Source organism: Lolium perenne, chromosome 2 (genome assembly GCF_019359855.2).
Source record: "Lolium perenne isolate Kyuss_39 chromosome 2, Kyuss_2.0, whole genome shotgun sequence".
NCBI classification, from domain to species: Eukaryota; Viridiplantae; Streptophyta; class Magnoliopsida; order Poales; family Poaceae; genus Lolium; species Lolium perenne.
Window position 1 is genome coordinate 183,103,359 of NC_067245.2, and position 27,316 is coordinate 183,130,674.

The window sequence follows — 27,316 nt, forward strand, 5'->3', positions numbered from 1 at the left end:
CTCGCACGTCCGCTCGTGTTGCAAGTATTCGAGCAAGTCGCCGCTCATGTCGCAACTATCGTTGCTGCAATCTACCTTGAACAGGGAGGGATATCTATTAATCGAACTGCTTCCTCCTACGTCTTCGAGGATGCCGTCGCATCTCGGGCACGCGAGACTGGGCAGGTTTCTTACGCAGCTTCCACATGTAAGGTGCCCTCGCCCATCCCTGCGAACGCACTGCTTAATACAAGGAAATTAACATGACTGTTGGTCAAAAGAAAAATACAGTTGGGTGGAACCTAACGAAGAAAGTACTAACCTGTATAGTGGACGCCGTGCTATTTGAAAGCACAAACCGCAGGTGAACGATATTCTCGCCCCATTCGGTTGGAGAAAACATCCACTGGTAACTCCATGACTTCAGACGAGAGACTTTCACCTTGCAAGACGCCCTGGCATCCCGGGCACGCGCGACCGGACAGTATCCTAGAGCAGCTGCCGGATACCAACTTCTGGCACCCACGGCACTGCTTAATACAAGGAAATTAACACAGACTATTGGCCGAAATTAAAATACATCTGGATGAACCTAGTGAAGAAAGTACTAACCGACGATATTGCAGGAGGTTGTATGGGTTGAGAGCACACTCGATCTGCAGCTGAACAGTCTTCTCAATTTAGCAAAGTCGACAGAAACTCTAATGCTACCAGGGGGAACCTCCATGCCCAACGATTCTAAATGGAATATGAATTTAGAGGATGGGAAGGAGATAGGGATAGAGGGTTGTAGTCTTCGACTTGTATATAATATATAGGCGAGGGAATTGCAGATTCCACCACCTCCTACTTCGTACTTAGCTCATAGGAGGTGAAAAAAATTAAAGAGGAGAGATGCATGTTCCCAATGCGTTTTTTTACTCCACTTCATAATTTATCTTGGAAAACCCGCATGTACACTTATTTGTGGACGAAGGGAGTATGTTGCACAAAAAACCTTGTTTATCAACTTGAATATGCTTACTATGTGACATAAGAAGACTATGTACTTTGTTTTTCATTTTTTTCTTTTTTTTTAGTTTTCTACCCATTTGAATCTTGGTCAAATCCTAGGTTCGACCATTATTTAAACAGGTTTATAACATGAAATGAAAAGGTAAGCATGGATCTGTAACACCCCAACTTTCGCAACCTTGTTTAAGTGTCTAGAGTGCAAAAATCAGGGGGGTCAAAAACTTTTTAAGCTTTGTTTGTGATGTCATGTGTTTGATTGAAGTGTTGTCTGACTTTTTTTGATGAATAATGTGGGGACCCCGGACTAGTTGTCCGAAATTCCCTGTTATGTATACAGTTCACGATCCCATGATCAGTGCGCCGTGAACACATAACCGAACTGATATCAAATTACACCATCCATTACAAAGCGGAATAAGAAAATTACAACATGGTCACATGACCGAAAATTACATAATAGCCTCGAAGGGCCTAACTAAACATCAGAGTAGCATCATCACTTCAGCAGCGCAGTACCCAAGTCATCTGACATAACCCTACAGGCAACTGACTGGGAAGACGTTCCTAGCTCGCATAGACGTCGTCAACTCCTTCTTCATCCATCGTGTTCCTCCAAGTCTGGCCAAGTAAATAGCCAGGGACAAAGCCGTGAGTACATTTGGAATTGTACTCGCAAACCATCAAGAAAGATGCTAACAAAGCTAACTAAAAGAGACAAGAGAGGAAGAATAGTTTCTCTTGTGGATATAGCATGTGAAAGAGAATCAGTTTCTCTTGTGGATAAAGCATGCCGGCATCTCAAGTGATGCGGACACTTTGGTGGTCCTATGACATCTCTATATCTTTATTGAAGAAGATACTTCAAAAGATAGACTACGACATCTCTATATCTTTATTGAAGAAGATTCTTCAAAAGCTAAACTATGACATCTCTACATCTTTATAGAAGAAGAGTTCCTCTACATGAAAACACTAGGAAGGGTCACCCAATTTTTGTTTCATTTTCCTCAACCATCTCCACATGGTCGGCACAACATCTTTCCCGTACCCTTCCGGTACTTCCAACACACGCATTTCCTTTGGAAATCATTTTCAAAACCAAAACTCGACACAGCTTGGTAACGGCCATCCCAACCGTCCATGACCGCGGACGCGGCTATTCGAATAGATTTTACTCTGCAGAGTGTGCGCACTTTCCCCACAAGATCTGATAAATCCGCCGGGATCATCCCCGGTTCGTCATACGAAAGTATGCGAGTCTCGGATAATCAGTCGAAGCCTTTCGCCCATTCAACTTAGCAAGAGGTCCTACCCTATGGAGTATGTACCTCCCCGGCACCGTGGCAGCTCACCTCCTTTTGAGCGTGGCTCCACCGCCAAGCCAGGAGACCCATAGTGTCTTCCGGACGGGTCAGCCCCGAAGGCCTCCCGTTATACTATTGTCCCAACCATGACAACCCGGACTCGGGGGTAACCGTACCCTTGTATAGTTGTGCGGTGCCTCATGCTAAGAAGAACAAACGTCAAGCTAAGCCCCGTGCCCACGTTGGAGTAGTGTGGTTGCGCGGGTTAATTGTTCCGGGCGAATACAAAGAACCATGTGTCGTTTTTCTCAAAACCCAAGTCACACCCACATTTCTTTTCTCAATCATCTTTGACAAGATCCTTTTTTCCTTCATAAACCATACACTCGGGTAAGGTCGACTCACCCAAGGTTTTCTCAAAACTTTTACAACAAGGTAAACCTTGAGGGGTTCCCAACCTATAGTTTCATGAGTTGAACTAGTATTGCACTACGGCCGAGATGAGAGTCATCCCGCCATAGATGAGGTATAAAGGGGTAGTGGAGTGGATCATACTTGCTTAAGTTAAGCATGTATTATGACAACACAATGAGGAATATACTCTCAGATTTATGGTGCTAACTACACAACTTAGATAGTGGAGTGTCACTATCCAACATATTCTCCAAGATGGTACTCGGCATACTCCTCTCAAGTTGAGAATACACCAAGATCATGACAATGATACCTCTATACTACAAATGGGGTGGGTGTGGTGTAAGTTACTATCTTGAGATGGAACATGCTCAAGTTGAGCATACAAGATAACCAAGTGGGATAGCACGGCCATGCTACCATGCATCCCATAACACAAGGACAAATAGTGGAGCATCACCAGTAGGGAGTACCCCACTTGCAAACACACATAGATGACATAAATAGAGATAATAACACACATAGAATGAAGGTGCTTTGAACATCAACAAATGACATCCAACTAGACACCGGATCAGAGATCAAAAGATGGCTTGCCTTGGCTTATTTGTCCCTGTACTTCTTCAACTCTATCAATATAAGAATCCCAACAATATAAATAAAATCCTTGTCCAATTCCACTTCTTCTTCTTCTCCGGAATTGCTCGCGTCTATCGCCGGAAAATATAAAAAGGAACACAATCAATCACATTGCACCAACAAAACAAACATACAACAACCATAATTTAACCATTCAATAAAGAGCTACCATACAAAGGACTTATAGATACCACAAACAACTTAAAGAAAACCCATGTTATTTACCTAGTAAAGGTATGAGAGTATCACAACTTAGCAATTGCCTCTCTCGGTTATCACCATGGTATAACCCAAACATCCCCTGGTAGATAACATCATAAAGAGGACAAGGGCATTAGTTTGACATCAAATACATTCACAAAACATTTTCAAGCATTTTTGGAAAAGTAGAAAACAGTTTTTCCTAACTTAGTTTGCTCACATAACACCACACAAGAATAGGAAACAAATAATATGCCCTACCATTTGAAAACTTAAGCAAAACAAAAGAGCTAAAGTTGAGTTGCAGAGGTTTTGTTTTGCAAGCATAAAACAAAGGTTGCCCAGTTCTAAATAAAAGAGTTGGTCAAGGGTTTTAAATAAACCGAAAAGTTTTGCTTCAACAATGCATGTCACACATAAACATTACTAACAGCAACAAATATGTATGAACAGAGACTAATACTATTTTTCCTATATAGCCAGTACTAATACAAGACTAACCCAATTGGAATCACCCAAAAACATTAAACATACAATTTTAGGAATTTCCTTGAATCTGACTGTACAGAAAACAAGATCTGTAAGCCATAAATCGTAGAAAAGTCCTAAAAATATGAGGCTACTTGCATTTGAAAGGTAATTAAACAGAGATGCAAACACAATTGGATTTGGGTTCAAATTATTTCTGAAACTCTCACAAATGGATTGACAAGTTTACTGCATGTTTTCACCATTTGCTTTAACTATGGAGTTGCACAACAGATAAAGGTTTGAAACTTGTTGGAGATGATTAAGAAAACATTCAGTAATCCTACAGAATTGGAATCACTCAATTAGGTTCAAAAATGGATTTTTGATGAATTAAAAGCTAACAGCCATGTCTGCAGAACATACAGAACAAGTTTAATTCATCAAAAATCATACACAAATCATAAAAATATGAGGTCTGCTGCATCTGAAAGGTATTGAATAGGTGGTTCTTACCCAGTTGGTTTCATTCAAAAATTCGTCTCCAAGCTCCTGGTTTAATTCGACAAAGTCAGATCTGACCAGATCTTGATCTGTGAGCCATTTCAGTTTCATGAGGTCAATCGAAGTGAAACCACCGCCAAAATGAAGGTATTGGAGAGGGCTTTCACCCACAGTTTAGTTTGCTCAAAAAGGTTTGGTAAAACGGGAGAAATCTAACAAACAGTGATTCTGCATGTTTGCAGAACTTTATTTACCATGCAAAATCCGTAGCGAATTTGAGGATGAGACCAACGCCAAGTTGTAGATCTTTTCCGTATCTATCTGCGGAACTTTGAATCACTCAATTTGGATCTGCGCACGAGATTTGGTGGATTTTACAAGTTCGTACCAGAATCTGAAACAGCAAGATAGCAGAAATTACTGCAAGGATTTGGACGAACTTTGCTCAAGAACTTCAGATCTGAGGAGAGCTCAAGCTTCTCCATGCTTGGACCAACATGCACCTGCATCAAGATCCAATCTTAGCAATGGAGGAAGAGGAAGAGGAGAGAAAACCATCTAGGGTTGGGGAGAAGAAGGAGAGGGAGGCTCTCATGGTGAGGAGGAGCTTGAGGGAGGAGGGAGCTTCATCTTGGAGTTCTTTCCATGGCCATGGCCGGCCATGAAGCCTTGGGGGAGCAATATTTCGTGGGGAGGGGAGGAGGAGAGTGTGTGGGAGTGAAGAAAGGAGTGGGAAGTGAAAAGAAATGAGGCAAAGGAGGAGGGAGTGGCCGGCCAAGCTCTTTAAATAGAGGGAGGATGGTGGCTGCCTCCTTTTTTTGATTGGCTAAGGTGGGTGGCTGCCCATTTAGTGATTGGGTTAGGTGGGAGGCAAGTCTTGTAGAGGAAGAAAAATGGAGAGGCATGGCTGGCCGAAATTGCCATGCATACACATTTTGGCCGGCTCCATTCTTGCCAAACACAAGTGAACAATGTGAGAGATATAGAGATGGAGGAAGATTGTGATGGTAAAATATACCATGATGATATTTGTTGCATGATGGCTTTGTGCCAAGAAGATAATGGTGATGGTGATGTACAAGGTTTCATGTGCATGCCATCTTGGAGATGACCTCCACAAGATTTTGGACTTGAACAACTCAACACAAGATGAAAAAGAGAGAGGGATGATGTGACCTCATGCAATATTGCATGGGGGTGGCCGGATCATCTCTTGAGCCAAGTCCTCATATGAAAGAGTGGTAGGATAATAAGCATGGCAAGCTTGTAACAAGGTTGACAAAGAAAGTCAATGTGAGAGGAAGGTGGTGGTGGTGAAGGTGGTATGCCATAGAGGAATGGGTTGTGGTAGATGAACACAAGGTGTGCAAGAGTTGTCATTTGAGAAGGATTTATTTCAAAGGTATATGGAACACCTCAATTGTGTAGGGACAATTGAGAATGAACTCAAGAGGAATGGAATTTGAAAATGTTGAGAGGAAACTAGTTGGAACATAGGAGTTCAAAATATTCTACTTGCTTTCTCAAGTTAGGTAGAGTTTTTCTCAAATGTAAAATAATCAAGAGGGAAACAAGAAATGGTGTAGGTACCATAAACAAGCCTTTTGTTAAAAAGAAGGCAAGATAGAAAATGATGTTTTAGAAATCAGTACTTGGTAGTAATGGGTTGAGAAAGAAAGCCCATTTCAGTTCTTTGTTTTCTTTGAAGAAATATCTTGAAAAGTTTTAATAAAACTAGAAGTAGTTTTGTGATCAAAACCAGAGAAGGAAAACATTAGGATTTTTGAGGAGGGAAACTAATTTAGGGAGGAGTGTTCTCAAGGGTAGATGGTGGCTACAAAATGTATCCATCATTCCCACTCTTGGTTTTGTGAAGATAACTTGGATAAAAAAACAAGAGGTAAAAGAGGAAGAAGTGATCTGGTGCTGAAACATTGGATAGGATACCAGATCAAGTTGAATATATGAGTTGCAAGGATAGTCTGAGACATGCAAGACATGGAGGTTGAAGAGGGTATTGCACAGATGAGATCAATTGCCAGAGTCTGGACATTTTAAGCCTGTCGACACAGATGGTCGTCATGGCCTCAAAACCAACAAGGATGAGTGGGTATAAGAGAGGGATGTAACTAGGGGTAGACGATCCCAAGTTTTGAATTAAGGATGATTGAGCTATCTTGTACAACAAAGAGAAAAATCAAGATGGCACACTCATGTTGTCATCAGGAGAGAGGTTTGATGTAGTAAGAAGGAAAATAATTCTTCCTAAGCCACACATGTGTTTTATTTGGTGAGTTGCTTGTTTAACCACTAGAGGTGTTGTTCTTTGAGGTAACTCAAGACAAAACTCAACAAGCAAAACAAGATAATACATCTACCAACAGATCAAAGAAATTCATCATAGCAAACAGATCAAGGCAATTCACCTTAATTAGTCTATAGAAAAAGTTTTTGTTCCCCCTGATTTTTGAAATAAGGACAACTAATCAAGGTTGAAAAAGTTGGGGTGTTACAGATCTTCCACCCTTAAAATAATCTCGTCCCGAGATTACTGAGTGTAGAACTAGAGGGGTTATAAAGTTTAACCAAAGTCAGACTCCATTCTTCTGTAGACGTGCCGTTGTAGAGAAAGTCGTTTGCTTCATCTTCTGGGAGACATGTTGGATTTCGGCCGATGGCGAGCTTCATGAAGAGGTTGACTACTCCATGCAGGTGTTGGATCTGTAGCTTCTTCACGATCCTGGCGGAGGTTCAAGACTGTGGGAGGGTTAGTGCACCCAACGGCGCTTGAGCAGGGCTGAAAACCTTTTTAGAGTTAGCTTGATTTTAGTGGGAGACGAAGTCTTCCACCCTTAAGATTTTTCATCGGGTTCTCAAAAAAACTCAGAGCTTCTGCCTTGTAGTTCTGTCTGGGGCTTCGGAAGAAGTCATCGGTCTTCCTTGTTCAGCTGAAGAATCTTCGGGGGCGACGTGCAGACCACCACTTCAAGAGGCACTCACGGTGTTAACTGAACCATATGGGACGCGCGGCGAGTTAGAAAGTTGAAGAAACGCCTGGTTGGTACCCATATGAAGCAGCAACAGGGGCCGTCGAAGACAATCTTCAGCTTGAGGGTCAGTGCTGATTTCAGTAACAACTAAGAAGTTAGCGGGTAAACTACGCCTAAAGTCTTGAGTCTTGGAGTATCTTCAGAAGCTTCATTTGAGGAGGACTAGATAAACCATGTGATGTAGCTTGTCTTTGACGCTAATGTCCTCTCATCTACTTAGACGGTGTGTTAGGGGGGGGGGTGGTTTTCAAAAAGATATCCTCGCGGTTAGCGCGAGTATACTCCAAGGTTAGACTAAGTTAGCATGTCTTCTCGTAGAGGTGCAGTCACTCTTGAAGGTAGGGCTTCTTCTTTCTTGGCGTAGTGGGGATGCTCCAGCTGATCTTGAAGGAAGTCAGCGTAGATAGGGGTCGGGTTAGTTTTCTTGACGGTTGAAAAACAACTTCCAACGGGTTTAGAGTTAGAGTCTTTCGTTAGTCTACCCAATTTAATTAATAGTTAGCAATACATCGGCGAGGCAAACTTTAATCCTATCATTGCATGTGAGACCCATACAACCATAACCAGAGACACAATACCACTAACAGAGGCTACTGGTATTTTTCCTAGATGCACAGTAACAAAACAAGATCAACACAATTGGAATCATTCAAAAATATTTATTTTTCAATTTTTGAGACTCAAAATACTAACCAGAAACAGTGATCAAATTTTATTTATTAAAAATCGCACAAAAATCCTAAAAATACAAGGTCAGTGGCGTCTGAAAGATAATTTCATACTGGTTCTAGTGCAATTGGAATCACATCAATCGGAGCAACCAAACTATTTTTATTAGCAAAACAGTACACTAGCAGATTTCCATTTTTAATTTCTGTTTCACAAATTTCAAACAATTAAAAAGGGAGGAAACGTCTAAATAGCAAGACATACATGCACACAGCAAACAGATACAAACATTCAAGGCAGCACACTAGGGAACCACAAGCAATCATCACACCAGACATGGTACTCTAAGTACCCAGAAATTCCTAATGCGCGGGGTAGCTCAATCCAAGCGATTGAGTTTGTCCTATCCATCCTATAGGTTTGGGGCTGGTCGCATATGTTGACGTCTTCATAACATTAGCATCAGCTTCAACTTGGATCCTTGTAGCAGTTGGTGGTGAAGGGGCCGGGTGTTGAGTCGTTGATGTTGAGGCGGAGGAGAAAGCTGCATAGAACTTCTAGTCTCGACATCCCGGAAACATGAGGTCTTCGAAGAGGTAGCTGTTGAGGTGCTTCTGAAGTAGAGATCTTCTCGTGGCTGGCCTAAAAATAACTAGTCAAGAAATTGAGAACTTGATCCTTGACAACTGCGAAAGTGCAAGTCCAAAGAGGAACAAGGTCAGCTCTCTGACAGACTTTGGTGACAACCAAAGACATGATCCTTTATCCCTTTATGTGCACGGCTAAGTCGGCATCCAATCTTCAACAGCTGTCGTTGGAGATACACGAGTCTTCCCGAGGGATTGATCCATCTTTGAGTTTGAGTCTCCGGTCTGAGTTGGGGACATCGTCTAACATGTGGGTTTGAAGTGGATGAGACAATAGAGTAAGAATTTTCAAACATTTTAATAAAGCGGAGAGATAAGAATTTAGAAGCTTTGAAGAAATAAGAGGAGTAGAAGCTATGCTTCCTACTAAAGAAATAATTTGTTTCGTAAATAGTTTTTCCCAATTACTTGTCTCCTAACTATCGTCCATGCTAACTAAGGTCTCCTACAGTCAGGATAGCTCTGATACCAGCTCTGTGGGGACCCCGGACTAGTTGTCCGAAATTCCCTATTATGTATACAGTTCACGATCCCATGATCAGTGCGCCGTGAACACATAACCGAACTGATATCAAATTACACCATCCATTACAAAGCGGAATAAGAAAATTACAACATGGTCACATGACCGACAATTACATAATAGCCTCGAAGGGCCTAACTAAACATCAGAGTAGCATCATCACTTCAGCAGCGCAGTACCCAAGTCATCTGACATAACCCTACAGGCAACTGACTGGGAAGACGTTCCTAGCTCGCATAGACGTCGTCAACTCCTTCTTCATCCATCGTGTTCCTCCAAGTCTGGCCAAGTAAATAGCCAGAGACAAAGCCGTGAGTACATTTGGAATTGTACTCGCAAACCATCAAGAAAGATGCTAACAGAGCTAACTAAAAGAGACAAGAGAGGAAGAATAGTTTCTCTTGTGGATATAGCATGTGAAAGAGAATCAATTTCTCTTGTGGATAAAGCATGCCGGCATCTCAAGTGATGCGGACACTTTGGTGGTCCTATGACATCTCTATATCTTTATTGAAGAAGATACTTCAAAAGATAGACTACGACATCTCTATATCTTTATTGAAGAAGATTCTTCAAAAGCTAAACTATGACATCTCTACATCTTTATAGAAGAAGAGTTCCTCTACATGAAAACACTAGGAAGGGTCACCCAATTTTTGTTTCATTTTCCTCAACCATCTCCACATGGTCGGCACAACATCTTTCCCGTACCCTTCCGGTACTTCCAACACACGCATTTCCTTTGGAAATCATTTTCAAAACCAAAACTCGACACAGCTCGGTAACGGCCATCCCAACCGTCCATGACCGCGGACGCGGCTATTCGAATAGATTTTACTCTGCAGAGTGTGCGCACTTTCCCCACAAGATCTGATAAATCCGCCGGGATCATCCCTAGTTCGTCATACGAAAGTATGCGAGTCTCGGATAATCAGTCGAAGCCTTTCGCCCATTCAACTTAGCAAGAGGTCCTACCCTATGGAGTATGTACCTCCCCGGCACCGTGGCAGCTCACCTCCTTTTGAGCGTGGCTCCACCGCCAAGCCAGGAGACCCATAGTGTCTTCCGGACGGGTCAGCCCCGAAGGCCTCCCGTTATACTATTGTCCCAACCATGACAACCCGGACTCGGGGGTAACCGTACCCTTGTATAGTTGTGTGGTGCCTCATGCTAAGAAGAACAAACATCAAGCTAAGCCCCGTGCCCACGTTGGAGTAGTGTGGTTGCGCGGGTTAATTGTTCCGGACGAATACAAAGAACCATGTGTCGTTTTTCTCAAAACCCAAGTCACACCCACATTTCTTTTCTCAATCATCTTTGACAAGATCCTTTTTTCCTTCATAAACCATACACTCGGGTAAGGTCGACTCACCCAAGGTTTTCTCAAAACTTTTACAACAAGGTAAACCTTGAGGGGTTCCCAACCTACACTAGTAGGAAAAGCCTCATCAGTGGCGTACGAAAATTCGATTCTGTGGCGCATGGAGGGTGCGCCACAGAAACGTCGCCACAAAAATAAGCTTTCTGTGGCGCACCTGGCCGTGCGCCACAGAATTAAGGTTTCTGTGGCGCACTTGTTGTTAGGTGCGCCACAGAAAATGGTGCGCCACAGAATTGGTTCTAAGTGCGCCACAGAATTTGCTTGTATTATACACAATTTTGTGCTGCCTGCTATACATATGCAGTTTATACACAGCAATACAGATACACAATACAGATACACAGGTTATATACAGCAACATTCAGATATAATATAAATATCATGTACATTGCACAGATATAACATAGACATCATCATCACATTACTTAGAGCCCGATCGAGATACATATATAGTGGCAAGTGTCAAATGTTTTGCATACAACTCTTAATTCATACAAAATTCACAATTTCGAGATACAAAGTAGTCTTCATCCGGTTCCTCCTTTGCTCCGTCATCTCTACCCACCAGGCTCGCTTGCATCGGGGTCCTTCATCCAGTTCCTACTATGATGAAAATGGAAGAAAGTGAGACCAACAAGTCCGATGCACAAGAGAAATGGAATAAATGCCTCATACATTGTTGGTCAACACAAATATTAACATTCAGGGACGGTGTAAGTGACCAAGTCCGATGCACAAGAGATTGATATTTGTGCTATCTTACCAGACTCACTTACGCCTCCCCCGAGTGTACGGTGACCAAACATTTTAATCATCGGCATTTTGAAAATCTCAAAGCAAATGGAATGACAAAATGGAATAAGTGCCTCATACATTGTTGGTCAACACAAATATTAACATTTAGGGATGGCGTCAGTGAGGCCAAGTCCGATGCACAAGAGATTGATATTTGTGCTATCTTACCAGGCTCACTTACGCCACCCCCAAGTGTACGGTGACCAAACATTTTAATCATCGGCATTTTGAAAATCTCAAAGCAAATGGAATGACAAAATGGAATAAGTGCCTCATACATTGTTGGTCAACACAAATATTAACATTTAGGGATGGTGTAAGCGAGGCAGATAGGATGCACAAGAGATTGATATTTGTGCTATCTTACCAGGCTCACTTACGCCACCCCCAAGTGTACGGTGACCAAACATTTTAATCATCGGCATTTTGAAAATCTCAAAGCAAATGGAATGACAAAATAGAATATGTGCCTCATACATTGTTGGTCAACACAAATACTATGGTCAGAAACCATAGTTGCAGTATACACCGCCGTATACTTTGCAGAAGGGCCCCCTTTCCCCGGTCGGCGTTCCGTCAACGGGTGCTTGACGACACAACAACGCCGATCTGCATCTCCGGCGCAGAACCACGCCAGTCCCTCGCTGTCCAGTGAACGAGTCCTTGATGCAAAGACCGTGCCGGCCTGCCCAGCATTATGCCGGGCCGTGTTGCCGCGCTTCAAGCCGTGTGATCGACACGGCCTGAAGCGTGACAACAGGGGTCGGCATGATGCTAGGGAGGCTGGCACCGTCTTGGCATTAAGGACTCGTTCACGTACTGGACGGCGAGAGAAGAAAAGTGGTGCCGCGCCGGAGAGGCATGTCGGCTTAGTTGTCTCGTCAAGGACTCGTTCACGGAACGGTGGCCGTGGAAGGGGGGCTCGTCTACAAAGTATATTGCGGCGTATAGGTGACCAAACATTCTAATCATCGGCACTAAAATGGAAGAAAGAGCCAAGTGGTATCTCAACTAGATATCATATGCCTCATACTTTGTTGGTCGAAACAAATATGAACATCCCGGGATGGCGTTAGTGAGGCCAGGTAGGATGCACAAGAGATTGATATTTGTGCCATCACACCAGGCTCACTAGCGACACCCCGGAGTGTACAGTTGACCGAACATTCTAATCATCGGCACTAAAATGGAAGAAAGAGCCAAGTGGTATGAACTAAATGGAATGCCTCATACTTTGTTGGTCGAAACAAATATTAACATCCAGGGATGGAGTAAGTGAGGCCAGGTAGGATGCACAAGATATTGATATTTGTGCCATCACACCAAGCCTCACTTGCTCCACCCCCGAGTGTACGAGTGATCGACCAACCATCTAATCATCGACAAGTAAATCACTTGGGGTAATGTTAAAATGTTTGTCTCCATATTTGGGAGACATTTTTAATATTGGAGTCTAGCTAATGGAAATCAAGAACTAGTCTTGATCTCCAAATGGTGATTAGAGGGAATTTATTCATCTTAAGCAACATTAGGGACAAATGGGATCATGCAAGGGACTTGGGTCATTTGGATCATAAGGCATCAATTAAGGAGGCAACCAGGGACAAAGGGAAACATTTGATGATCCATTATCATAGGCAACAAAGCAGCAACTTTTTCCCCTCTAATCTAGCTAGAGTCCTTAAAAGAAATCCATCATAAGCATGGTCAAATACACATATAAAGCATTTGGAGAGCAAACAAGCAGTAGCCATATCACTCAATCCAATAATATAGTAATTTGGATCATAAGGCATCAATTAAGGAGGCAACCAGGGACAAATTAAGGGAAACATTTGATGATCCAGTAAGTGCATGACACTTTGAGCTACCCAAGAATAAAGGCCAACAGTGGATAAACATCTGCTCAACCATTTCTTGCACTAGAGGAAAAGTAACCAACATTGAAACTTGAATAGTCAAGTGACACTACAAGGTCATTTGGATCATAAGGCATCAATTAAGGAGGCAACCAGGGACAAAGGGAAACATTTGATGATCCATTATCATAGGGACATAAGTCAAGATGCTCAAACACACATAGCATGCATGGAGCAGATGCTCCAAAGGGATTATTCATCACTTGGTATATAGACCAAGTGATGCTGGCAAAAGAGAGGCCAATCAAGAACCAGTAAATCCAGTAAGTGATAGATATGCCTAAACAAGCAACAACACATAGCATATCCCAGCTAACCAGATGAGACAAGTCTTGGTAGCCAACTGAATCACCTAGCACCACCTAGCCTTTTAAAACCATCAGAAACAGTCCTTTTTCTTCAAAGGATACCACAGTGGCATTCATTTACATGATCCCCTACTGTGGATATCTCTATTTTCATCAAAGCCAACACAAGAAATAGAAATTTATCATTACTCAGTTGAGTTCAAAACAAAGCTAAGACATCACTGGCTGAGCTAAGACATCAAGCTTCTGGCCAGGGAGCATTCTTTATTTTTAGGGAACTATATGAACTATATGCACATGATCCAGTAAGCATCCCCACTAATCAGAGCATTATAAGCATACCATAAGCTCACAAGAATCCATCAAGTAAATCATCAGGGGTCCGAAAAACTAATCCCAACAGAGAATTACTTGGGGTCCAGAAAACTAATCCCAGGCCAACCAAGAGCAACTATAAATATGTATGTATACAAGCCCACCAGTAGCATTTCATGCATTTAAATTCCTATGAACCAGTTAACCTCACTGAGCACAACAAGCATTTAAATGAACAGTAGCATCAAATTCCTATGAACCCATCAAGAAAATTGTTAACAGTTAACCTCACTGAGCACAACAAATGAACCAGTAGTAATAAGCCATCAAGATTAACAGTTAACCTCACTGAGCACAACAAATGAACCAGTGTAGCATCAAATGAACCAACCGAGCAGCAATGCATCACTAGCAGCAATGCATCCAGAGCCAACAAATGAACCAGTAGCATCAAGATTAACAGCTAAGCATCACTAGCAGCAATGCATCAAGATTAATAGCTAAGCCCACCAGTAGCATCAAGATTAACCAACCGAGCGAGCATTTCGTCGAGCACGTTGTGCTCGCACGGGGGAGGAAGAGGGAGGGGAGGGGAGGGAGCTCACCGACGATTTGGAGAGTCGTGGAGGAGCTCACCGACGACGACGGCAGGGGTGGAGGTCGCGGCGGCTCCTCCACCTTGACACGGCGGCGGCTCCTCCACCTTGACGCCGCGCCGGCCCCTCCTCCTCCATGCCGCAGCGGCTTGTGCTGCTGGTGGCGGGGATGGGTGGAGCGTGGCGGCATCCGGCCCTCGCGGAGGAAGGCGGCGGCGGCGGCGACAGCGACGGCAGCGCTCGCCATGGAAGGCGGTGGCGCGGGGAGAGAGGGGAGAGGAACTGTCTGGCGAGGGAGGGGTACGGCCTTGATATAGACACATTAATTCTGTGGCGCATCCAGACAAGTGCGCCACAGAAAACAGTATTTCTGTGGCGCACCGAGGCCAGTGCGCCACAGAACACGCATTTACGTGGCGCACCAGTGCGATGCGCCGTAGAAAAGGTAAGACCAATGGTTGGGCGTGACAGGATGTGGGCCCCACCAAGTTTTTGTGGCGCAGCGTTTCGTAGTGCGCCACAAAATTAAGCTATTTCTGTGGCGCACCCAGTATGGTGCGCCACAAAACAATATTCTGTGGCGCATTTTTAGTGGTGCGCCACAAAACTAAGCTTTGCCTATAAGGGTTTTCCTACTAGTGCTATAGTTTCATGAGTTGAACTAGTATTGCACTACGGCCGAGATGAGAGTCATCCCGCCATAGATGAGGTATAAAGGGGTAGTGGAGTGGATCATACTTGCTTAAGTTAAGCATGTATTATGACAACACAAGGAGGAATATACTCTCAGATTTGTGGTGCTAACTACACAACTGAGATAGTGGAGTGTCACTATCCAACATATTCTCCAAGATGGTACTCGGCATACTCCTCTCAAGTTGAGAATACACCAAGATCATGACAATGATACCTCTATACTACAAATGGGGTGGGTGTGGTGTAAGTTACTATCTTGAGATGGAACATGCTCAAGTTGAGCATACAAGATAACCAAGTGGGATAGCACGGCCATGCTACCATGCATCCCATAACACAAGGACAAATAGTGGAGCATCACCACTAGGGAGTACCCCACTTGCAAACACACATAGATGACATAAATAGAGATAATAACACACATAGAATGAAGGTGCTTTGAACATCAACAAATGACATCCAACTAGACACCGGATCAGAGATCAAAAGATGGCTTGCCTTGGCTTATTTGTCCCTGTACTTCTTCAACTCTATCAATATAAGAATCCCAACAATATAAATAAAATCCTTGTCCAATTCCACTTCTTCTTCTTCTCCGGAATTGCTCGCGTCTATCGCCGGAAAATATAAAAAGGAACACAATCAATCACATTGCACCAACAAAACAAACATACAACAACCATAATTTAACCATTCAATAAAGAGCTACCATACAAAGGACTTATAGATACCAGAAACAACTTAAAGAAAACCCATGTTATTTACCTAGTAAAGGTATGAGAGTATCATAACTTAGCAATTGCCTCTCTCGGTTATCACCATGGTATAACCCAAACATCCCCTGGTAGATAACATCATAAAGAGGACAAGGGCATTAGTTTGACATCAAATACATTCACAAAACATTTTCAAGCATTTTTGGAAAAGTAGAAAACAGTTTTTCCTAACTTAGTTTGCTCACATAACACCACACAAGAATAGGAAACAAATAATATGCCCTACCATTTGAAAACTTAAGCAAAACAAAAGAGCTAAAGTTGAGTTGCAGAGGTTTTGTTTTGCAAGCATAAAACAAAGGTTGCCCAGTTCTAAATAAAAGAGTTGGTCAAGGGTTTTAAATAAACCGAAAAGTTTTGCTTCAACAATGCATGTCACACATAAACATTACTAACAGCAACAAATATGTATGAACAGAGACTAATACTATTTTTCCTATATAGCCAGTACTAATACAAGACTAACCCAATTGGAATCACCCAAAAACATTAAACATACAATTTTAGGAATTTCCTTGAATCTGACTGTACAGAAAAGAAGATCTGTAAGCCATAAATCGTAGAAAAATCCTAAAAATATGAGGCTACCTGCATTTGAAAGGTAATTAAACAGAGATGCAAAGACAATTGGATTTGGGTTCAAATTATTTCTGAAACTCTCACAAATGGATTGAAAAGTTTACTGCATGTTTTCACCATTTGCTTTAACTATGGAGTTGAAAAACAGATAAAGGTTTGAAACTTGTTGGAGATGATTAAGAAAACATTCAGTAATCCTACAGAATTGGAATCACTCAATTAGGTTCAAAAATGGATTTTTGATGAACTAAAAGCTAACAGCCATGTCTGCAGAACATACAGGAAAAGTTTAATTCATCAAAAATCATACACAAATCATAAAAATATGAGGTCTGCTGCATCTGAAAGTTATTGAATAGGTGGTTCTTACCCAGTTGGTTTCATTCAAAAATTCGTCTCCAAGCTCCTGGTTTAATTCGACAAAGTCAGATCTGACCAGATCTTGATCTGTGAGCCATTTCAGTTTCAGGAGGTCAATCGAAGTGAAACCACCGCCAAAATGAAGGTATTGGAGAGGGCTTTCACCCACAGTTTAGTTTGCTCAAAAAGGTTTGGTAAAACGGGAGAAATCTAACAAACAGTGATTCTGTATGTTTGCAGAACTTTATTTACCATGCAAAATCCGTAACGAATTTGAGGATGAGACCAACGCCAAGTTGTAGATCTTTTCCGTATCTATCTGCGGAACTTTGAATCACTCGATTTGGATCTGCGCACGAGATTTGGTGGATTTTACAAGTTCGTACCAGAATCTGAAACAGCAAGATAGCAGAAATTACTGCAAGGATTTGGACGAACTTTGCTCAAGAACTTCAGATCTGAGGATAGCTCAAGCTTCTCCATGCTTGGACCAACATGCACCTGCATCAAGATCCAATCTTAGCAATGGAGGAAGAGGAAGAGGAGAGAAAACCATCTAGGGTTGGGGAGAAGAAGGAGAGGGAGGCTCTCATGGTGAGGAGGAGCTTGAGGGAGGAGGGAGCTTCATCTTGGAGTTCTTTCCATGGCTATGGCCGGCCATGAAGCCTTGGGGGAGCAATATTTCGTGGGGAGGGGAGGAGGAGAGTGTGTGGGAGTGAAGAAAGGAGTGGGAAGTGAAAAGAAATGAGGCAAAGGAGGAGGGAGTGGCCGGCCAAGCTCTTTAAATAGAGGGAGGATGGTGGCTGCCTCCTTTTTTTGATTGGCTAAGGTGGGTGGCTGCCCATTTAGTGATTGGGTTAGGTGGGAGGCAAGTCTTGTAGAGGAAGAAAAATGGAGAGGCATGGCTGGCCGAAATTGCCATGCATACACATTTTGGCCGGCTCCATTCTTGCCAAACACAAGTGAACAATGTGAGAGATATAGAGATGGAGGAAGATTGTGATGGTAAAATATACCATGATGGTATTTGTTGCATGATGGCTTTGTGCCAAGAAGATAATGGTGATGGTGATGTACAAGGTTTCATGTGCATGCCATCTTGGAGATGACCTCCACAAGATTTTGGACTTGAACAACTCAACACAAGATGAAAAAGAGAGAGGGATGATGTGACCTCATGCAATATTGCATGGGGGTGGCCGGATCATCTCTTGAGCCAAGTCCTCATATGAAAGAGTGGTAGGATAATAAGCATGGCAAGCTTGTAACAAGGTTGACAAAGAAAGTCAATGTGAGAGGAAGGTGGTGGTGGTGAAGGTGGTATGCCATAGAGGAATGGGTTGTGGTAGATGAACACAAGGTGTGCAAGAGTTGTCATTTGAGAAGGATTTATTTCAAAGGTATATGGAACACCTCAATTGTGTAGGGACAATTGAGAATGAACTCAAGAGGAATGGAATTTGAAAATGTTGAGAGGAAACTAGTTGGAACATAGGAGTTCAAAATATTCTACTTGCTTTCTCAAGTTAGGTAGAGTTTTTCTCAAATGTAAAATAATCAAGAGGGAAACAAGAAATAGTGTAGGTACCATAAACAAGCCTTTTGTTAAAAAGAAGGCAAGATAGAAAATAATGTTTTAGAAATCAGTACTTGGTAGTAATGGGATGAGAAAGAAAACCCATTTCAGTTCTTTGTTTTCTTTGAAGAAATATCTTGAAAAGTTTTAATAAAACTAGAAGTAGTTTTGTGATCAAAACCAGAGAAGGAAAACATTAGGATTTTTGAGGAGGGAAACTAATTTAGGGAGGAGTGTTCTCAAGGGTAGATGGTGGCTACAAAATGTATCCATCATTCCCACTCTTGGTTTTGTGAAGATAACTTGGATTAAAAAAAACAAGAGGTAAAAGAGGAAGAAGTGATCTGGTGCTGAAACATTGGATAGGATACCAGATCAAGTTGAATATATGAGTTGCAAGGATAGTCTGAGACATGCAAGACATGGAGGTTGAAGAGGGTATTGCACAGATGAGATCAATTGCCAGAGTCTGGACATTTTAAGCCTGTCGACACAGATGGTCGTCATGGCCTCAAAACCAACAAGGATGAGTGGGTATAAGAGAGGGATGTAACTAGGGGTAGACGATCCCAAGTTTTGAATTAAGGATGATTGAGCTATCTTGTACAACAAAGAGAAAAATCAAGATGGCACACTCATGTTGTCATCAGGAGAGAGGTTTGATGTAGTAAGAAGGAAAATAATTCTTCCTAAGCCACACATGTGTTTTATTTGGTGAGTTGCTTGTTTAACCACTAGAGGTGTTGTTCTTTGAGGTAACTCAAGACAAAACTCAACAAGCAAAACAAGATAATACATCTACCAACAGATCAAAGAAATTCATCATAGCAAACAGATCAAGGCAATTCACCTTAATTAGTCTATAGAAAAAGTTTTTGTTCCCCCTGATTTTTGAAATAAGGACAACTAATCAAGGTTGAAAAAGTTGTGGTGTTACAAATAATGTTAAGTGAAGTGGCTCAATCCACATCTTCTTGTCTCGAGAGAACACTTATGCTATGGCCACTCTTGTATCACCTTAATCTTCTCTCTTCAAGAACATTTTAACCTTTTGTCTAACAAAAACCTCCTTTGTTTTGTCTTATGACTCAAGGTTTTTGTTTCAAAAAGATATTGCCAAAGACCTTTATTTTTTTAAGTGGTTATGGTCACCTCATAGCATAGTACCACAAGAAGGGTTTCTAAAGTTATTTTGTTCTGACAATACAGTATTTGCCAAATGTCTTGCCCTTACTTTGTGTGACTTCAAAATTTTATAAAAGCTTTTATATGCAGTTTTGATTTCCAAAAGTAAAATGGGGTGATCCATATTTTCTTCTAATTCGACTATGGATCATCCATCTCTTCTAAAACCCTATTTATGAAAACCTCAAGTGGACAGTGTCGGATTTAGTAATCCAATACAAACATTTCTATATTGATGACTCTACTAGTATTACTTAATATTCCTTGTGATTTTTATTTGAGGGATTCAATAAATCACTTAAGGTGAGTGAGAATTACCTTTGCTCAAATCGAAAATCACAATCTTCTCTTGGTTTGAAAACTATGTTTTCTCAATTTTAAATTCTTCCATTTAGGTACATATTTGTGTGAATTAGTCAAGCCTTTTAAATTCAATTCTAATTGAATTTAAATTCAGTCCGTATTGGACTTGTGACCTTGTGCATATGCACTTCTAGAACCAGAACCCTGGACCTTCTCCATCTCCTCTTAAACCCTAAAGGCATGTGTACCACCTTTGCTGAATCAACGTTGAAAATCTGAAGGTGTTCGTATTATTCAGAAAAGGGACCTGCAGACTGGTATTTTTCGTCCATTTTGGCTGCATCATATTTCCGTGATCCTTGCTCTATTAAATCATCAGGAAAAAATCCTCTTAAAGCTGCGTGTTTTCTCTTAAACTTCGGTGTTGAACTTTTTCCCAAAATTTTCCTGGATTGCTCGGTAGAAAATCACCAAATGATGTTTGCCAGCTTTTTAACTTAGGCATTCTGGAGAATCTTCTGTCCAGTATTTTTCCCTGACTTTGGCATTGATTATCTCCATGATCCTTGATCCATAAAATCATATGCGAAATTCCTTGTGTAGCTGGATAGCCCATCTTCAACTTTGATGTTGAACTTTTCTCCAGATTCTTCCAGGTTTGGTTTATGGAAAATGGACAAGTTGTGTTCGTCAGTTTTTTTTTCCAGATCGACCATTCGATCGAATCATCAATCTCTGGCTCATCTCGACCTTGTTTTCTTGGTCCTAGGGCTGGAGGCGGAGCCCTGGCTTCCCTCTCACGCCTCCCCATCGTCCCAGAAGAGAGAGAAGCGGAGGAAGGCACCTCCCTCGTTGCTAAATGGAAGACCAAGCCACCGGCCATTGCTTGCATGGACACCCTTGACATGCATCATCTTTCTTTACTCTAACTATTGTCCGAGGCACCACGCCACCAGGCTCGCAGCATCACCACTATTCCATATCACGTGTGCCTTGGCCCTTGTCCTGTTTCTCCTGGCCAGAAACGACCTCGCCCTGGATACCGACGCGGCGTCGAACACGTGTTGTGCATCCGATCGTCGTCCTCTCTCCGAGCGGACCGTTCCTCCTGCCCTGTCCTTTCGCCTCTGACGACATCCCGCCTCCACTGGCTAGTTGGCGTGGCACAGCTTCACCTCGTTGTCGTTTGCCCCTGTCCCGTGCGACGCCCCGTTTCCGCCCGTCCGCGTCGCGCCGTGGCACGCCCGTGCGCGGACCCTTCCTTTGGGCGACCCTGGCACAAGCTATTCCCCTCACCATAATCATCCTTAGACTCCGCAGTGCACCAAGGCCACCGCCCACGCCCTCCAATTGCTGTTCTGCAGCTCCGCTCTGTCCACTCCCTCGCTGGACGTTGTTCACGGCACGCCGCGCGTCGACCGGCCGGCTGGGTATAAGGACGACCCCGAGACCTTCTGCTTCGCCCCAACTCCTCTCACCTCTCTGCGCATCTCAGAGAAGCCCCAAGACGGAGCCTGTCCCCATCTTGCTCTCGGCCATGCTCATAGCCGAGACGCGTTCGCCGTGGTGCTCGCCGTCGTGCACGTCGCTGTCTCACCACCCTCCGTCCCTCTCCCTTGGTTCCCTCTCTTTTACTTCCTTTGCCACCGTCTGGGAGCCCTTACTCTTCTCCTTTCTTGCCTGGAGCCCGCCCAGAACCATCTTCGTCACCGCCGACGGAGATCCATCCACGTCAGCCACGGAACCCTCGCCATCCTCGCCACGGCCATGCAGCCCTGCATGCATGTCCGAGGTATCCGTTCGGATCTCCTCAAGCACCACGACGTCACCACCGCCCCTCCCTGCGTCGCCTTCGTCGTTCGTCGTGTCCACGCTGCCTCCACGGACATCGCGCACCCGCATCCTCACAGCCGCTCGGGGGAGAGCCTCTGCATGCACACGTCGTCAATCGAGCCAACCCTCTGCGGCCGTCCCGCATCGCTCCTTCTCCGCCAAACCACCCACGGTGAGCTCTTTCCCCTCCACTGCCTGGTAGTCACGGAGGCGCTGCTGGTTGGTCTTCGTCGCGGACGAGTCCGTGGGCGACCTTCTTATCTGCACCCAACAGATGCATCTAACCCAGCCCCCCCACCTCTTCTCAGGAACCCTCCACGAAGCCGGCACCGTCCAGTTTGCTTGATGCACCGCTGAGCCTTGCAAGGATGCCGTTGTCCCGTCTCCGACAACGCACGCGCGCACGATCGCACCGACGCCAGAAGAACCCCTGCACGCGTGCTTCGCCGCCCGAGCCGCGTCAAGCTCCGCCTCCACTCCACGACGCCGCCGGCGTCGTCGCCCGCGTGCCCCTTGGGTTTTCTCAGACAATCGCCGGCGTCGTACGCGTGTCTGTGCGGTGGCGGGGCTCGTCTTCGTCTGCGCGAGGCCGGGAACTGCGCCTATGCGCGTCCGAGGCGCCTGGGCGAGCTGCTCTGTTTTCACGTTCCATTCTCCTCGTCTTCGAGCACGCGCCGGTGAGCATCGACCTGCCTCTGCCCTCTCTGCGTCGCTAGGCCGTGGCGATGTCGCTCGTTCCCGTCGTCGCGGAAGGACGCGCTTCAGTTCGTCGGATCTTGATCCGGCGGCTGCATGTGGCCCAGCCCCGCATGCATGGCTGCTGGCCACCGACCCCCGCCTGGGCCGTTTTGGCTCCTTAGGCTGTTGAGTCAATCTGGGCCGGATCTGGCCCGGATCTGGCCCGAGCCAGCGTTTCGGCCTAGTCCTCTTTTTCCTTTTCTCTCAGCGCAAATATTTTCCTGTGAGGTATACCTTAGATTTAAATCGTTTAAAAATCCATTTTTGGCCCAAATGAGATTATTCAAATTCCTACATGCTCCTGAACAAAATACTAATCGCCTCCAATTGCATGCATGTGGTTTGCTCTTATAAATTTGTGCTGATAAATAAACATCTAAAATGTTGCTGTTTCTGTGTATTAATTATTTTGTGAATTGTGTGAATCTTTTTTGCATGAAACCAATTTTTTGTGTGTAGTAGATGTCAGTACCTTTATTTTGGATGTGGTCTCACATGCAGGAGTTTCCTGGATTTTTCATGGTCAATAGATTCAGATCTGACCAGTAGGTCATTTTGTGATTTTTAGTTTGAAAAATAAAATAGTTTTTGAAACAAACCCAAATCCCAGTGCGAGGTACCACCTTAGGCTACTAGTGTGCCAAAGGAAATATTTTTTTGGAGCTTTATTTAATTTCTGGGAATTTTATAACCTAAACAGGGTATCTTTTTTAGTATAAAAATTGTGTAAATTATTTTATAGGTCAGAAAAATACCAAACCAATTTTGGTAGATCACATTTTTTCAGTACCTATCAAGTGATATGTTTTTTTTATTGGTTGGAGATGCTCTGATGAATTTTGCCTTGAAAATGGTTGGCTCTAGTTTCTGCCTTGTCAAAATATATAAAAATATTTAAAAGCTTATTTTTGAAAACTTCCAGTGCATGTGAGTTCCACATTTTAATATCTTCCATTATATATGTGCATGTATTTCTGTGAGCAACAGAAATATTTAGGTCATTTATTTAGTTCCTAAGCCATTTCTTATTTTATAAAAATCATGTCTATTGTTCTAACAACCCAAATTTAGTGAATCCAATTTCTGTAGCTTTATAAAGTCAAGATTTACTCTATGTGATTTTGCCAAATTTTTGTGTGCACTTTTATAGAGTGGTTTGTTAATATGGTGTTGTTGCTTATTTTATCCATAGGGAAATTGTGTTGTTTATGTTTAAAATGCTTTTTAATGAACCTTGGCACCAGACCCCTACTGGTGATCTCCAAAGGTCTAGCCACCTTTTATTGTTTATATTATGATTTGTTGTGAAGCAGAGCCTTTTTAGCAAAATAACCATTTTGTCCTAGGTGTTATTATTTGATGTGTTTAGTGTCTCTATTTTAGTGGTTTGATGTCGTGTGTTGTTGTGTGGTTTGATGCTATGTCTAGGGATTGATTTCCTTCTCTTTTATTTTGCGACGTTAGAATGCGAGTACTATCGGAGAAGAATGAGAGGATCTTTGTGAGGATTTCGAAGAGGAAGGAAGAGCAGAAGGTTCGCGAAGATGAAGTCCAGGGAAAAATAGCCAACCAAGGCAAGCCACCTCTTGATGCATGTCTCATCCTAATTATCTTCCTCTTGCATTATCACATGTTTTGTTAAATTGCATGTCTTTTATTTATTTATGTGAGTGGTTCCGCCACTCGAAGTTTTATTATTCCACCCTTACGGGTGCAGCCCTCGTGGTTCCTACTGATCACACACTTGCTAGTGATATGGTGCTTAGGACCTTATCACCCTTGTCGCCGCGTTTCAAAGAAAAGTTGGACTATAGGTCGGGAGCCCTCTTTAAAAAGGATTTGTGAAAAAGTTTTCAAAGAAAGAAAGTTCTTCGAAAACCTTGGAATGGGGCAACCCTGCCAAGTGTGAGTTTATGAAAAGGAAAAGGTTTTTGGGAAGAAAAGTTGCTGGAGGCAAGTGGAGGAAATTGTTTTCGAAAAACTTTGGTGACTGAGTACCTAACCGGACCTAGCCAGTACAACCACATTACCCTTTAGTGGGATGGGGCGTAGCGTAGTAGTTTGTCTCGCCTTAGTTTGGGTCTTGCAAGTGTAGTGGCAGTCCGACCATGGACGCTGATGGCGTGTAACTCACACGTTCGTTGGGAACCCCAAGAGGAAGGTATGATGCGCACAGCAGCAAGTTTTCCCTCAGAAAGAAACCAAGGTTTATCGAACCAGGAGGAGCCAAGAAGCACGTTGAAGGTTGATGGCGGCGGGATGTAGTGCGGCGCAACACCAGGGATTCCGGCGCCAACGTGGAACCTGCACAACACAACCAAAGTACTTTGCCCCAACGAAACAGTGAGGTTGTCAATCTCACCGGCTTGCTGTAACAAAGGATTAACCGTATTGTGTGGAAGATGATTGTTTGCAGAAAACAGTAGAACAAGTATTGCAGTAGGTTGTATTTCAGTAAAGAGAATTGGACCGGGGTCCACAGTTCACTAGAGGTGTCTCTCCCATAAGACAAACAGCATGTTGGGTGAACAAATTACAGTTGGGCAATTGACAAATAAAGAGAGCATGACCATGCACATACATATTATGATGAGTATAGTGAGATTTAATTGGGCATTACGACAAAGTACATAGACCGCCATCCAACTGCATCTATGCCTAAAAAGTCCACCTTCAGGTTATCATCCGAACCCCCTCCAGTATTAAGTTGCAAAGCAACAGACAATTGCATTAAGTATGGTGCGTAATGTAATCAACAACTACATCCTTAGACATAGCATCAATGTTTTATCCCTAGTGGCAACAGCACAACACAACCTTAGAACTTTCATCACACGTCCTGTGTGTCAATGCAGGCATGAACCCACTATCGAGCATAAGTACTCCCTCTTGGAGTTACAAGCATCTACTTGGCCAGAGCATCTACTAGTAACGGAAAGCATGCAAGATCATAAATAACACGTAGATATAACTTTGATAATCAACATAACAAGTATTCTCTATTCATCGGATCCCAACAAACGCAACATATAGAATTACAGATAGATGATCTTGATCATGTTAGGCAGCTCACAAGATCCGACAATGATAGCACAATGGGGAGAAGACAACCATCTAGCTACTGCTATGGACCCATAGTCCAGGGGTAGACTACTCACACATCACACCGGAGGCGACCATGGCGGCGTAGAGTCCTCCGGGAGATGATTCCCCTCTCCGGCAGGTGCCGGAGGCGATCTCTGGATCCCCCGAGATGGGATCGGCGTTGGCAGCGTCTCACGGAAGGTTTTCCGTATCGTGGCTCTCGGTGCGGGGGTTTCGTCACGGAGGCTATTTGTAGGCGGAAGGGCAGGTCAAGAGGCGGCACGGGGGCCCCACACCATAGGGCCGCGCGGCCAGGGGGGCCGCGCCGCCCTAGGGTGTGGCCCCCTCGTCGCCCCTCTTCGTCTCTCCTTCGGACTTCTGGAAGCTTCGTGGAAAAATAGGCCCCTGGGCTTTGATTTCGTCCAATTCCGAGAATATTTCCTTACTAGGATTTCTGAAACCAAAAACAGCAGAAAACAAAGAATCGGCACTTCGGCATCTTGTTAATAGGTTAGTTCCAGAAAATGCACGAATATGACATAAAGTGTGCATAAAACATGTAGATAACATCAATAATGTGGCATGGAACATAAGAAATTATCGATACGTCGGAGACGTATCAGCATCCCCAAGCTTAGTTCTGCTCGTCCCGAGCGAGTAAAACGATAACACGAGATAATTTACGGAGTGACATGCCATCATAATCTTGATCATACTATTTGTAAAGCATATGTAGTGAATGCAGCGATCAAAACAATATATATGACATGAGTAAACAAGTGAATCATAAAGCAAAGACTTTTCATGAATAGCACTTCAAGACAAGCATCAATAAGTCTTGCATAAGAGTTAACTCATAAAGCAATAATTCAAAGTAAAGGCATTGAAGCAACACAAAAGAAGATTAAGTTTCAGCGGTTGCTTTCAACTTGTAACATGTATATCTCATGGATATTGTCAACATAGAGTAATATAATAAGTGCAATAAGCAAGTATGTAGGAATCAATGCACAGTTCACACAAGTGTTTGCTTCTTGAGGTGGAGAGAAATAGGTGAACTGACTCAACATTGAAAGTAAAAGAATGGTCCTCCATAGAGGAAAAGCATCGATTGCTATATTTGTGCTAGAGCTTTGATTTTGAAAACATGAAACAATTTTGTCAACGGTAGTAATAAAGCATATGCATCATGTAAATTATATCTTATAAGTTGCAAGCCTCATGCATAGTGTACTAATAGTGCCCGCACCTTGTCCTAATTAGCTTGGACTACCGGATCATCACAATGCATTGTTTTTACCAAGTGTCACAAAGGGGTACCTCTATGCCGCCTGTACAAAGGTCTAAGGAGAAAGCTCGCATTGGATTTCTCGCTATTGATTATTCTTCAACTTAGACATCCATACCGGGACAACGTAGACAACAGATAATGGACTCCTCTTTTATGCATAAGCATGTAA

The 27,316-nt window shown here is 43.3% G+C and overlaps 1 protein-coding gene and 1 long non-coding RNA gene across 4 annotated transcripts; one reads left to right on the forward strand and one right to left on the reverse strand.

Moving 5' to 3' along the window:
* Positions 1-1,224: 1,224 nt before the first annotated feature.
* LOC127334070 (uncharacterized) lies at positions 1,225-18,126 on the reverse strand. Of its 3 annotated transcripts, XR_011752211.1 has the most exons (7): positions 17,576-18,124; positions 17,390-17,486; positions 17,148-17,224; positions 16,188-16,263; positions 15,921-16,033; positions 3,309-3,421; positions 1,225-1,611 (listed from the first exon to the last, which is right to left on the reverse strand). It is a non-coding gene; the product is annotated as an uncharacterized lncRNA (long non-coding RNA). The 3 variants fall into 3 exon arrangements; XR_011752212.1 differs by lacking the exons at positions 15,921-16,033; positions 16,188-16,263; positions 17,148-17,224; positions 17,390-17,486; positions 17,576-18,124 and adding exons at positions 3,576-3,651; positions 4,536-4,612; positions 4,778-4,874; positions 4,964-5,325; XR_007871925.2 differs by lacking the exons at positions 1,225-1,611; positions 3,309-3,421 and adding an exon at positions 8,959-9,693 and having other exon boundaries at positions 17,576-18,126.
* Positions 18,127-19,135: 1,009 nt separating this feature from the next.
* LOC127328963 (uncharacterized) lies at positions 19,136-23,197 on the forward strand. The gene is made up of 3 exons (XM_051355517.1): positions 19,136-19,180; positions 21,513-22,206; positions 22,343-23,197. The coding sequence occupies exons 1-3, from the start codon at positions 19,136-19,138 to the stop codon at positions 22,378-22,380; spliced, it is 777 nt and encodes a 258-aa protein (XP_051211477.1). The 3' UTR covers positions 22,381-23,197.
* The last annotated feature ends 4,119 nt before the right edge of the window (positions 23,198-27,316 follow it).

Excerpts from the sequence above, each read along its gene's own strand:
- LOC127328963 (XM_051355517.1), top strand. The coding sequence starts at position 19,136 with ATGGAGGTTGAAGAGGGTATTGCACAGATGAGATCAATTGCCAGA. Across the intron at positions 19,181-21,512 it reads AGATGAGATCAATTGCCAGA|ACTCCGCAGTGCACCAAGGC; the intron begins GTCTGGACATTT and ends AATCATCCTTAG. Across the intron at positions 22,207-22,342 it reads TCTCCGCCAAACCACCCACG|GAACCCTCCACGAAGCCGGC; the intron begins GTGAGCTCTTTC and ends ACCTCTTCTCAG.